The 12,113-nt window shown below is 48.8% G+C and overlaps 1 protein-coding gene across 1 annotated transcript in view; it reads left to right on the forward strand.

The window, feature by feature from the left end:
* Nucleotides 1-1,166: 1,166 nt before the first annotated feature.
* The window catches only part of LOC121328978 (serine/threonine-protein kinase WNK3-like), a 21,325-nt gene continuing 10,378 nt past the window's right edge, over nt 1,167-12,113 (forward strand). The window contains exons 1-10 of the mRNA XM_041274137.1: nt 1,167-1,297; nt 3,481-4,210; nt 4,879-4,955; nt 5,411-5,552; nt 6,028-6,144; nt 6,554-6,643; nt 7,015-7,057; nt 7,768-7,920; nt 8,455-9,362; nt 10,598-10,826. Coding sequence (XP_041130071.1) covers nt 1,167-1,297; nt 3,481-4,210; nt 4,879-4,955; nt 5,411-5,552; nt 6,028-6,144; nt 6,554-6,643; nt 7,015-7,057; nt 7,768-7,920; nt 8,455-9,362; nt 10,598-10,826 — 2,620 coding nt within the window. The remainder of the gene's footprint in view (nt 1,298-3,480; nt 4,211-4,878; nt 4,956-5,410; nt 5,553-6,027; nt 6,145-6,553; nt 6,644-7,014; nt 7,058-7,767; nt 7,921-8,454; nt 9,363-10,597; nt 10,827-12,113) is intronic.

Raw genomic sequence — 12,113 nt, forward strand, 5'->3', positions numbered from 1 at the left:
CAACAAGCCCAGTTAGAGGCTCAGCTACAAAAACAGCCGGTTCAAATTCAGCAGGATCAATTACAGCAGCAGCAACATCAGGCTCTATTACTGCAGCAACAACAACAGGATCAATTGCAACAACAGTTACAGGCTCAGCAACAAGCCCAGTTACAACAACAACAGCAACAACAGCCGGCAGGACATCAGCAGTTCAACAGGCTCAATTACAGCAGCAACAACAGGATCTGTTACAGCAGCAGCAACAACAGGATCTATTACAGCAGCAGCAACAACAGGCTCAATTACAGCAGCAGCAGCAACAGGCTCAGCAACAACAGACTTATTACAGCAGCAGCAGCTCTGCACAGCAACAGTTAGAGGCTCAGCTACAAAAACAGCCAGTTCAAATTCAGCAGGATCTACAGCAGCAGCAGCAACAGGCTCAGCTACAGCAACAGTTACAGGCTCAGCAACAAGCAGCAGTTACAACAACAACAGCAACAACAGCCGGATCAGATTCAGCAGGACATGTTACTACAGCAGCAGCAACAGGCTCAATTACAACAGCAGCAACAGGATCTAGTTACAGCAGCAGCAACAACAGGCTCAAATACAGCAGCAGCAGCAATTACAATTACAGCAGCAGCAACAGGATCTATTACAGCAGCAGCAACATCAGGATCTATTACAGCAGCAGCAGCAACAGGCTCAGCTACAGCAACAGTTAGAGGCTCAGCTACAAAAACAGCCTGTTCAAATTCAGCAGGATCAATTACAGCAGCAGCAACATCAGGCTCTATTACTGCAGCAACAACATCAGGATCAATTGCAACAACAGTTACAGGCTCAGCAACAAGCCCAGTTACAACAACAACAGCAACAACAGCCGGTTCAAATTCAGCATTCAGCAGGCAACAGGCTCAGGTTCAATTAGCAGGTGGTATTCAGCAGCCGCAACAGGCTCAAATACAGCCGCAGCAACAAGACTCATTATTACAGCAGCCCGCAACGGCTCAAATACAGTTACATAGAACAGGGCTCAGCTACAAAAAAGCCTGTTCACAATCAGGGATCAATCAGACGCAAGCAACCATCAATTACGCAGCAACAATCCGCGGTACAGCTCAGCAACAAGCCAGTACACCAACAACAGCAACAAAACAGCCAGGTTCAAGCAGGAGTGAATGTCGTACAGCAGCAGCTCAACAGCCAGCGCAGAAACAGGCGGAGCAGCCGCAAGGCTCAAGACCAGGCAGCAACAGGCCTCAGTTACAGTCAACAAGCAAGAAACAACAGCGGATCAATTCAAGGACAGGTACATGGCAACAGGCTCAATTACAACAGCAGCAACAGGATCTATTACTCAATTACAGCAGCAGCAGCAACAGGCTCAATTACAGCAGCAGCAACAGGCTCAATTACAGCAGCAGCAAACAGGCTCAGTTACAACAGACTCAATTACAGCAACAGGCTCTGCTACAGCAACAGTTACAGACTCAGCTACAACAGCAGCAGCAAATTCACAGGATCTATTACAGCAGCAGCAACAACAGGCTCAGTTACAGCAGCAGGCTCACAACAGGCGCAAATACAGCAGCAGCAGCAACAGACTCAATTACAGCAGCAGCAACAGGCTCAATTGCAGCAGCAGGCTCTGTTACAGCAACAGTTAGAGGCTCAGCTACAAAAACAGCCGGTTCAAATTCAGCAGGATGTATTACAGCAGCAGCAGCAGCAACAGGCTCAATTACAGCAGCAGCAACAACAGGCTCAATTACAACAGGCTCAATTACAACAGGCTCAATTACAGCAGCAGCAACAACAGACTCAATTACAGCAGCAGCAACAGACTCAATTACAGCAGCAACAGCAACAGGCTCAGCTACAGCAACAGTTACAGGCTCAAGAACAACAGCCAAGTCAAGTTCAACAGGACCTGTTACTACAGCAACAACAGGCTCAATTACAACAGACTCAATTACAACAGCAGCATGGATCTGTTACAGCAGCAGCAACAACAGGATCTATTACAGCAGCAGCAGCAACAGGCTCAATTACAGCAACAGTTACAGGCTCAATTGCAGCAGCAGGCTCTGTTACACAACAGTTACAGCAGCAACAAAAACATCAGATTCAGCAGCAGGTTCACTTACAGCAGCAGCAACAGGCTCAATTACAACAGCAGCAACAACAGGATCAATTACAGCAGCAGCAGGCAGCAACAAGATCAGTTACAGCAGCAGCAGCAACAACAGCCGGATCAAATTCAGCAGGACATATTACAGCAGCAGCAGCAGCAACAGGCTCTATTACAGCAGCAGCAACAACAGGCTCAATTACAGCAGCAGCAGCAACAGGCTCAGCTACAGCAACAGTTACAGGCTCAGGAACAACAGCCAAGTCAAGTTCAACAGGATCTTACTACAGCAGCAACAACAGGCTCAATTACAACAGCAGCAACAACAGGATCAATTACAGCAGCAGCAACAACAGGCTCAATTACAGCAGCAGCAACAGGCTCAGTTACAACAGACTCAATTGCAGCAGCAGGCTCTGTTACAGCAACAGTTAGAGGCTCAGCTACAAAAACAGTCAGTTCAAATTCAGCAGGATCTGTTACAGCAGCAGCAGCAACAGGATCTGTTACAGCAGCAGCAACATCAGGATCTATTACATTACAGCAGCAGCAGCAACAAGCTCAGCTACAGCAACAGTTACAGGCTCAAGAACAACAGCCAAGTCAAGTTCAACAGGACCTGGCTACTACAGCAACAACAGGCTCAATTACAACAGACTCAATTACAACAGCAGCAGCAAAAACAGGATCTATTACAGCAGCAGCAACAACAGGCTCTGTTACAGCAGCAGCAACAACAGGCGCAAATACAGCAGCAGCAACAACAGGCTCAATTACAGCAGCAGCAACAGGCTCAATTACAACAGACTCAATTGCAGCAGCAGGCTCTGTTACAGCAACAGTTAGAGGCTCAGCTACAAAAACAACCGGATCAAATTCAGCAGGATGTATTACAGCAGCAGCAACATCAGGATCTATTACAGCAGCAGCAGCAACAGGCTCAGCTACAGCAACAGTTACAGGCTCTGCAACAAGCCCAGTTACAACAACAACAGCAACAACAGCCGGATCAGATTCAGCAGGACATGTTACTACAGCAGCAGCAACAGGCTCAATTACAACAGCAGCAACAGGATCTGTTACAGCAGCAGCAACATCAGGATCTATTACAGCAGCAGCAGCAACAGGCTCAAATACAGCAGCAACAGGCTCAGCTACAGCAACAGTTAGAGGCTCAGGAACAACAGCCAAGTCAAGTTCAACAGGCTCAGTTACAGCAGCAACAACAGGCTCTATTACAGCAGCAGCAGCAACAGGCGCAAATACAGCAGCAGCAGCAACAGGCTCAATTACAGCAGCAGCAACAGGCTCAATTACAACAGGCTCTATTACAGCAGCAGCAACAACAGGCTCTATTACAGCAGCAGCAGCAACAGGCTCAGCTACAGCAACAGTTACAGGCTCAGGAACAACAGCCACAGTCAGTTCAACAGGACCTGTTACTACAGCAACAACAGGCTCAATTACAACAGACAACAGGATCAGTTACAGCAGCAGCAACAACAGGATCTATTACAGCAGCAGCAGCAACAGGCTCAGCTACAGCAACAGTTACAGGCTCAGGAACAACAGCCAAGTCAAGTTCAACAGGACCTGTTACTACAGCAACAGCAGGCTCAGTTACAGCAGCAACAACAGGCTCAATTACAGCAGCAGCAACACCAGGCTCAATTACAGCAGCAGCAGCAGCAAAAGAAGCAACAGCCTGCCCATGTCCCTCAGCTGTACCACATTCAGCTACAGCATCCCATGACTGTCCCTCTGTACAGCCAAGTGGTGGCAGGGGTCCCTGCCCAGTCCATGCCAACGGCTACAGCAGCCCGGCCACCCCTGCAGCAGGCAGCGGAGCCGGGGGCTCCGTCTTATTCCCGTAGCAGTTCCTCCGCGCTCCCTGTTTTCCCCAGCCCCTCCAGCTCTCACCCCGTCCTGCCCGCTTCGTACCCGGGGGGTGGCTCCGAGGCTGCCCCGGGACAGTCTTCTCTGCTGCAGTCTGTGGATCAACAGGAGCCCCCAATCCCCACCCCCACGCCCACTAGCCTCCTCCCTCATCCCTCTGCTGGAGACACCCCTGCCGATAGCACCCGAGTTCAGGTATAACCGGACAGATGTCTGGGGGGCAGGGGAAGGGGGGTCCGTGGGGGCCAGCAGTTTCCCCCTCTTCACCCTTTCCCAGCCCGAAGGGCTCCCGAGTGGCGTCATCCCGGCGGCGCAACTCACAGTTAAAGGCGCAGCATGTGGAGTCGTGCAGCATTGTACCCCCTATAGCTTGGAGATCGCAACGTTCGCATCCAGGCCAGTATCACAACAGACCCACCCACAACCGGGCAGCCTCTAGGGCGGTGGCGCGCAATTGGCGAGCGCCTCCCGGGTAGGGAGGTGTTTAGGGTCAGCAGGGGAAATCCACGGCTCACCGCGCACCAGCACCCCCCTGTGGCTGATAGGGCGCCGTGTGGTTCTGCAATGGAGAGCTGCCAAAACTCTGTGTTGTCCTCTGGCGCTACAGGTCTGGTGGCCGTCGCATGTGGATCTGCAGTGTGTAAAGTGACAGATGGCAGGAGCACATTTCGGAGGGACGGCAGCATGCTCCAGCCTCTGCTCCCCGAGTCAGCAGGAGGGGGTGCGAGCAGTGAGCCGAGGATACAGATAATAATTGGGCACACTAAATTGGGGAGAAAACAGGGGTAAAAATTTGACAATTTAAATTTATTAAAAAAAAAAAACCCAAAATTAGGTTTTTATTAACTGGTGACTCTCGATAGGAGCTGCTGGCGAAGTCTCAGCAAACAAGCAGGGAAAGTTTCCAGCAGTCAGTGCAAAAACAAGACTCTGTCCTCAGGTAACTGTCTGCCTCCTATTTCATTGTTTAGATGTAAAGTTTCTGTTTTGCAATGCTTTTTAATTATATTTTATTGCAAGACACTGTTTTGACTATTGATACATCTGTGTTATATCCCACCCATTTCCATCTGTTGATCATTTTCTAAAGCTCTGAGTAAATCTGTCTAAATTTTAAGTGTTCTATAGGGTTTTTAAATTTATTATTATTATTATTATTATTATTATTATTATTATTATTATTTATTTCATAGCATTTATCCAAGACGGAAATGCAATAAAACTGTTACTATACAATATGAACTAGGATGCAACAAGTTAAGATTACAACAAGTTATATCCACAGTGACACAGCAGTGCAGGATAGTGCGTTACCTTTGAATTGAGCAAGGGGTAACTCTGTCTCTCTCTCTCTCTCTCTCTCTGTCTCTCTCTCTCTCTCTCTCTCTCTCTCAGAGGCCCTCTGGATGTGCAGAGCGCTGCGATTGTGGAGGAAGGGGCCGGGGGGAACGGCAAGCAAGACAAACCCAAACCACAGAGGAGGATGTCCTGCCTGAGAGCAGACAAGAACGCCCGCTTCCAACTAACCATGCTGCAGGTACAGCTCAGCACACAGCACACCGTGTAAACACTGTGCTGCACACAGTAAGCAACACAGTGCAGACGCTGTACTGTATTCTGCACACACTACACAAGATATGCACTGTGCTGTGCCCGGACCCGAGGACTCGAGACCCGACCCGTACCGGACGGGTTTTCAGGTGCACAATTGTCACGCAACAATTGGGTCGGGTCAGATTCTGTTTACTCAGTACACGAGCTGTATTACACAAGCAGATTTCCAGGCTGACTGGAAAAAAAAAAAAAAAACTGCTTTTATCTAATCAGCGCATATACTAAGCTGGGGAAAAGAAAAGCGTTCCACTGTTTTTTCGGGTCGGGTTGACTAATTTAGACCCGTGAAGACCTCTACTGTACACCGCACACATGAAATGGTGTATACACTGTACACATCATGCTGTGTATACACTGTACACTGCTGGCAGTAACGCCCTCTCCTCTCTCCTCTTCAGATCTCCTCGAGCGGAGACAACATGGTGGAGTGCCAGCTGGAGACCCACAATAACAAGATGGTGACCTTCAAGTTCGACACCGACGGAGACGCACCCGAGGACATTGCAGAGTACATGGTGAGAGAGAGAGGACAGGGTAGGCACGCAGGCAGGCAGGCAGGCAGGCAGGCAGGCAGGCAGGCAGGCAGACAGTGGGTTAATTCACCAGCCTCTCATTCCTGCCTTTCACTTGTCACTCTATCCCTGTGTGTGCATCTCTGTGTTGTATCTCTGTCTCTATGTGTATCTCTGTGTGTGTATCTCTGTCTCTCTGTGTCTCTGTGTATCTCTCTGTATATATCTCTGTCTCTGTTTGTATACCTCTGTGTGTTTCTCTCTGTATATCTCTGCCTCTGTGTGTGTGTTTCTCTCTGTATATCTCTGTCTCTCTGTATGTGTTTCTCTGTATATCTCTGTTTCTGTGTGTTTCTCTCTGTATATCTCTGTCTGTGTGTGTGTTTCTCTCTATATATTTCTGTGTGTGCAGGTGGAGGAGGACTTTGTGCTGGATCTGGAGAAGGAGAAGTTTGTGGAGGAGCTTCACTGCATCGTGGCTCAGGCCCTGGAGATCCTGCAGGTCAGCTAGTCACGGAGGGGGGTGGTTCCAGGAGAGGGCGGGGGGGTGGGGGGCAGGGTGGGGCCGGAGAGGGCGGGGGGGGGGGTGGTGTAAACCTGTCATTCACAGCAACCTCATATCGGGGATGGGTAAAAAATTTTTGCTTCTAGCCTTTATATATACAGAGACATATGGAAGACTAGCAAGCAAGTGCATGATAACCTCGTATGAGGCTGGGAGGTGACGTGTTAGCTTCACCCTGTTTATTTCAATAGCGAACTGATCTGGACCCCAAAATGATCCTTTACGGATGGGCTGTGTTAGACAGGCACTGTATTTACCTTCACCCTGTTACCCTAGTTGAAACGAGACTTCGTTGTGTTTAATTTCAGACCGGGTCGATGGATCAGATCAACACTCCACCCCCACCCACACGTAAGTCAGCCAGTTATTGCCTTTAAGAAGCATTTAAATCCGCAGATCATTAGCGTGTTGATTTTTCGAAACAAGAACTGCGGTCCTTCCCTCACCTTTACAATCGAATACCGATCAATGGCCATCGACTTTCGCATGGAGTGTTTTTTGGTTTTTCCTGTTAGAATAGAATATGAGATGAGAAGGACAAATGTAGGATTAAGGCAATTAGTATCTGCCATGATATTGTTCATTGTATAGGACATGCATCCAGCAAAGAGTGCAGGATGCACCCTATAGCCTGGAGATCGCAGGTTCGAGTCCAGGCGCGACCGGTGACCAGGGATCGCCCAGGGGTTCCTAGCAGGTGGCAGTAACCGGCGGCGACGGATCATGCCTAGGTAGGGATCCATTAGGTCTCCAGAGGAATCCGCGGTTCACAGTTCACGGGCGCCCCCTGTGGCTGATAGAGCGCGGCAGTGTTGTCCTCGGGCACTGTAGGTGTGGATCCACAGTAGTGCAAAATGACAGGTTGGCAGGAACACGTTTCGCAGGCACGTGTGTGTGTTTCCAGCCTTTCGGAAGGGCGGGGGGGGGGGGGGGGGGGGGGGGGGGAGGGGGTGCAGCAGTGAACTGGGATACAAACAATTATTGGGCATTCCAAACTGGGATTAAAAAAAAAAACACGGGATTTTACTCGTTAGCGTTGCTAACCCTCTCTTCTCTCACAGTGGATTCCTCCCAGTCCTCCCCAGTAGGTCGCTGGCGGTTCTTCATCAACCAGACCATCAGACACCGCGAGTCCCAGTCTGGCCAGGGTGCCCCCCTGACCCCTGCTGGAGACTCTGCAGAACTTCAGCCTATAGATGGTGACTCTGCTGCAGGTAAGCATTGCTGCACATCTCACACACAGCTCTGGCCAAAAGATTAGCAGCACCCTATGGAATAAACTCACTCAGCTTCATAGAGTCCAATGAAAGCTGCTGAATAATGTTCCCTTGTTAACATATTGAATCACACACCCTCTATATAGAATGAACCCACTCAGCTTCATAGAGTCCAATGAAAGCTGCTGAATAATGTTCCCTTGTTAACATATTGAATTGCAGATCGCTTTATAGTTTTCCCAGATACTTAACAGAAAAACTGACAAATTGAAAAATGTGACTTTTCCAAATCTAGCATCACTGTGCTGCTATTACTGAAGGGTATAGGCTACCACACCCACCACCCCCCCCCCCCCCCCCCACCAATATAGTTTTGTAGTTTCTTTGATTACTTGATGCTAAATAAAAGATCTAAATTATGTTGGGAGCTTGTAATACGAAAAGCATCAAAGCACAGATAAATAAATAAATTCATTAAAGAATTGCACTGAAAGGCACTGAAAGCTTGCTCTTAATTTTCCTTGTGTTTAGCTGAAGAGGGCTGGCAGACGGCCACTCAGCCTCTACCTGGCTCTGCGCGGCTCCCAGACCCCTCCGCTACCACAACCAGTGTGCCAGCTGCTGAATCTACTGTGTTGGGGATCTTGCAGGCTGGGGTGGGGGGTCCCCAAACTCACCCCGCCACGATTGAAGGAGAGGAAACAACAACCGCCCCGGCAGCACCTCAACGAAGCAGCGCAGAAGAATGCGCCCCGATCGCAGAGGACACCTTGGCCACGCCCGAACGAGAAGAATCGGAGTTGAACCGGGGTCCCGTTCACGCCCGCAGTGCCACCCCGGAGCCTTGCGTTCAGCCCCTCGTCCTGACTGCTCTGTCCCCCCAGGGGACCCCCCAGAACCAGGGCGGGACCCCAGCTTCCCACCCCAGCCCGGCCCAGCCCTCCTCGGTGCCAGAGTCGGACGGGGAAGGTCCCCCAAAGATGGATTTCGTGGACAACCGCATCAAGACCCTGGACGAGAAGCTACGGAACCTGCTGTACCCGGAGCACAGTGGGACAGGGGCCCCCGCCAGCCCCGTGGTCCCCCTGACAACATCGGAGGAGGGCCCTGGGGGGGAGGAGGCCACCGCAGGACTGGAGACCCCCCCAGACTCGAAGCCTTCCTCCTCCTCCTCTTCCAGGTCATCCTCGTGCTCGGATCTCGCCGCGGTCGGTGCCAGTCAGGGGTCAGAGGTCACCGAAGTCACCCAGTTGTCCGGAGGCGGGGGGGCAGTGCTTCAGGATCCTGCCCCCGCGGAGGGGCAAGCTGTAGATCTTGCTGGCCCCTCCCAGCCTACGGTGAATCCGCTGCCCCCTCTCTGCTCTTTCTCCTGCCCGCTCTTTGATCGAGACGGCCCCTCTGCTGTGGTCAGGACTCTGCCTGTTGAGCCGGCCGTGTTTGTAAGTACAGCCGGCCGAGGCGCTGAGAAGCTTCTTCGTATTCACCATGCCTGTACAGACTTCCAATCCCTGCATTTCACACACACAGACTGAGACTCACACAGACTGAAACTCACACTGACACACACACACACACAGACTGAGACACTCTCTCACACACACACGACACACACAGACTGACTGACGACTCCACTTACTCTGACTCTGAGTGTTGTGAGACTCACAGACTGAGACACTCTCTCACACACACACTGACACACACAGACTGAGACTCACACTGACACATACACTCTCTCACACACACACTGACACACACAGACTGAGACTCACACTGAGACATTCTCTCACACGCACACTGACACACACAGACTGAGACTCACACTGACACACACACACTCTCACACACACAGACTGAGACTCACACTGACACACACACTCTCACACACACACTGACACACACAGACTGAGACTCACACACACACTCTCACCCGCTTGCACACACACACACACACACACACACACGTTTGCACTCTTATGCTTGTGGGGGCTTCTCATTGACTCTCACTATATTTCTATTTACCATTTCTAACTCCAGTCAGGCAAAACTCCACACAGGGTGCAAGTCGACAACAAACTAAATATTTTGGCACTTTCTCTTTTGTTGTACAAAGTGAGGACATCCCCACAGCGTCGTTTTATCAGTTACTATCTCTGATTTTCTCAAATGTTGTCCACGTGTTGCTGTAGCTTTTTAATTACGCGCTGTCGTTTCTCTCTTCGCCGTTAGCCTCCTGACAGCTTTTTACATGCCTAACTGTAAAGTCTGTTTCAGAGCTCTGTTTGAAATGTCCGCTCTGGTGATAGTGTCAGGATTTTTGCCCACATGGTCAAACCGGCAACACAGTGATACCGATCCGCGATGTGTGGCAGGAACAGAAAAGAGCTTCTTGTTGTCTGTGCGGGTTTAGTTTTTTATTAATCTCTTCCCGCAATGTTTTTTAGAGGACAGATCTCAAACCCCCCAGAGCACTAGAGCGAGCATGTAGAAAAGATCTTTGAAACAGACTTTATTAGATGTGTGAAAAGCTGTCAGGAGGCTAATGATGCTATTTAAACAGCTACAGCAACGTGTGGGACGGGTAACGCTGTGTTTTTCCGGACCCCTCTACTTACTCTGTTAATATGAGTGCGATGCTCTTGCCTGCGGTTTGTAACCTCTGCTGGTTTCTCTCCAGGCAATCCTCCCCCACTCTGAAGCCTCTTCCCCTGGAGACCCAGGGCAGGGAGCCCTCAGAGCCGGAGCACACAAGCTGCAAGCAGGAGGTGGATATTTTGGCCTAAGCTTTACTTGTCCTAGTCTCAGAAACGCTGTTAGCAAGAAATCGTGGAGTCGCAGATTGAAAAGCTGGGCGTACAAGCTCCGGCACTCGAGCAGCCTTTTCAAGAGATCAAGAGTCCGTCAAGGTAGCGTGCTGAGCGCCAGGGGGATACACAGAGGAATAACGATGATGATAATAATAATAATAATCATCATCATCTTCATATTGTTAATCCTAGATATCTTCCTTATTATTTTAGTTTTTTTCTTTTGAATTTTTAAAATGTTATTTCTGCTAGCAAGATGTGTGCGTGTGTGTGTGTGTGTGTGACAGACTTTTATTATGTAGATTTTTAATATGTAGATTTTTTTAGATTTATATATTTTTTGCCATCGCATACATCTTGTTGTTCCTGCCTTTTCACCATCATTTTTTAAAACCCATTTTTATCGATTAAAAAATATTTGGTATCTCTAGATGTGTTTTTTTATATATATTTTTATATAATATAAGATATATATATATATATATATATATATATATATATATATATATATATATATGTACAGGTTACCAACACTTGCTGGAAACTATTTTTTTTTTCATAATTGACAATGTTTTATGTTGTATACGTTTCTGTAAATACTTGAAAATGAAAACACGTGTTACAATATACAAAACAAAACATAAGGAGTATCAAAGCAATGTTCAAGAAATTGTCTCTAAATCTTGGATTCCTCAAAATAGCCACCCTTTGCCTTAATAACAGCCTCACAAACACGAGGCATTCGGTTAACAAGTTTCAGCAGGAAATCACCCGACATGTCTTCCCAGCTCTTCTGCAGCAATTCCCAGAGATGTAGGACACTTGTGGGTAGCTTTGCTTTGACTCTTCTGTCCAGTTCGTCCCATACAAGTTCTATGGGATTGAGGTCTGGAGACTGGGCAGGCCAGGTCATTAGATTGAGTTGTCCTTCACTTTCCTTCTTCGCCAGATAGTTCTTGCACAACTTTGAGGTGTGTTTCGGGTCATTATCTTGCTGAAGAATGAAGGACTGCCCAACTAGCTGTAATCCTGATGGAATGGCATGCCTCTGAAGTATGCTATGATAGCCATGCTGGTTGAGCTTGCCATGGACTTGGTAAAGATCACCAACTCTGTCACCAGCAAAGCAACCCTAGACTATGATACTGCCTCTTCCATGCTTGACAGTGGGAACCACACATGCAGAACTCATGCGCTCCCCCTCTCTGCGTCGTACAAATACTCGGTGGTTGGACCCAGATATTTCAAATTTTGACTCATCGGTCCATAAGACCGACTTCCACTCCTCAAACGTCCAGTTTCTGTGTTTTTTGCCCAGGCAAGTCTCTTCCTCTTATTCTGCACTCTTAACAATGGTTTCTTTGCAGCAATTCTTCCAGTTAGGCC

The sequence above is a fragment of the Polyodon spathula genome, chromosome 16 (assembly GCF_017654505.1).
Source record: "Polyodon spathula isolate WHYD16114869_AA chromosome 16, ASM1765450v1, whole genome shotgun sequence".
Classification (NCBI taxonomy): domain Eukaryota; kingdom Metazoa; phylum Chordata; class Actinopteri; order Acipenseriformes; family Polyodontidae; genus Polyodon; species Polyodon spathula.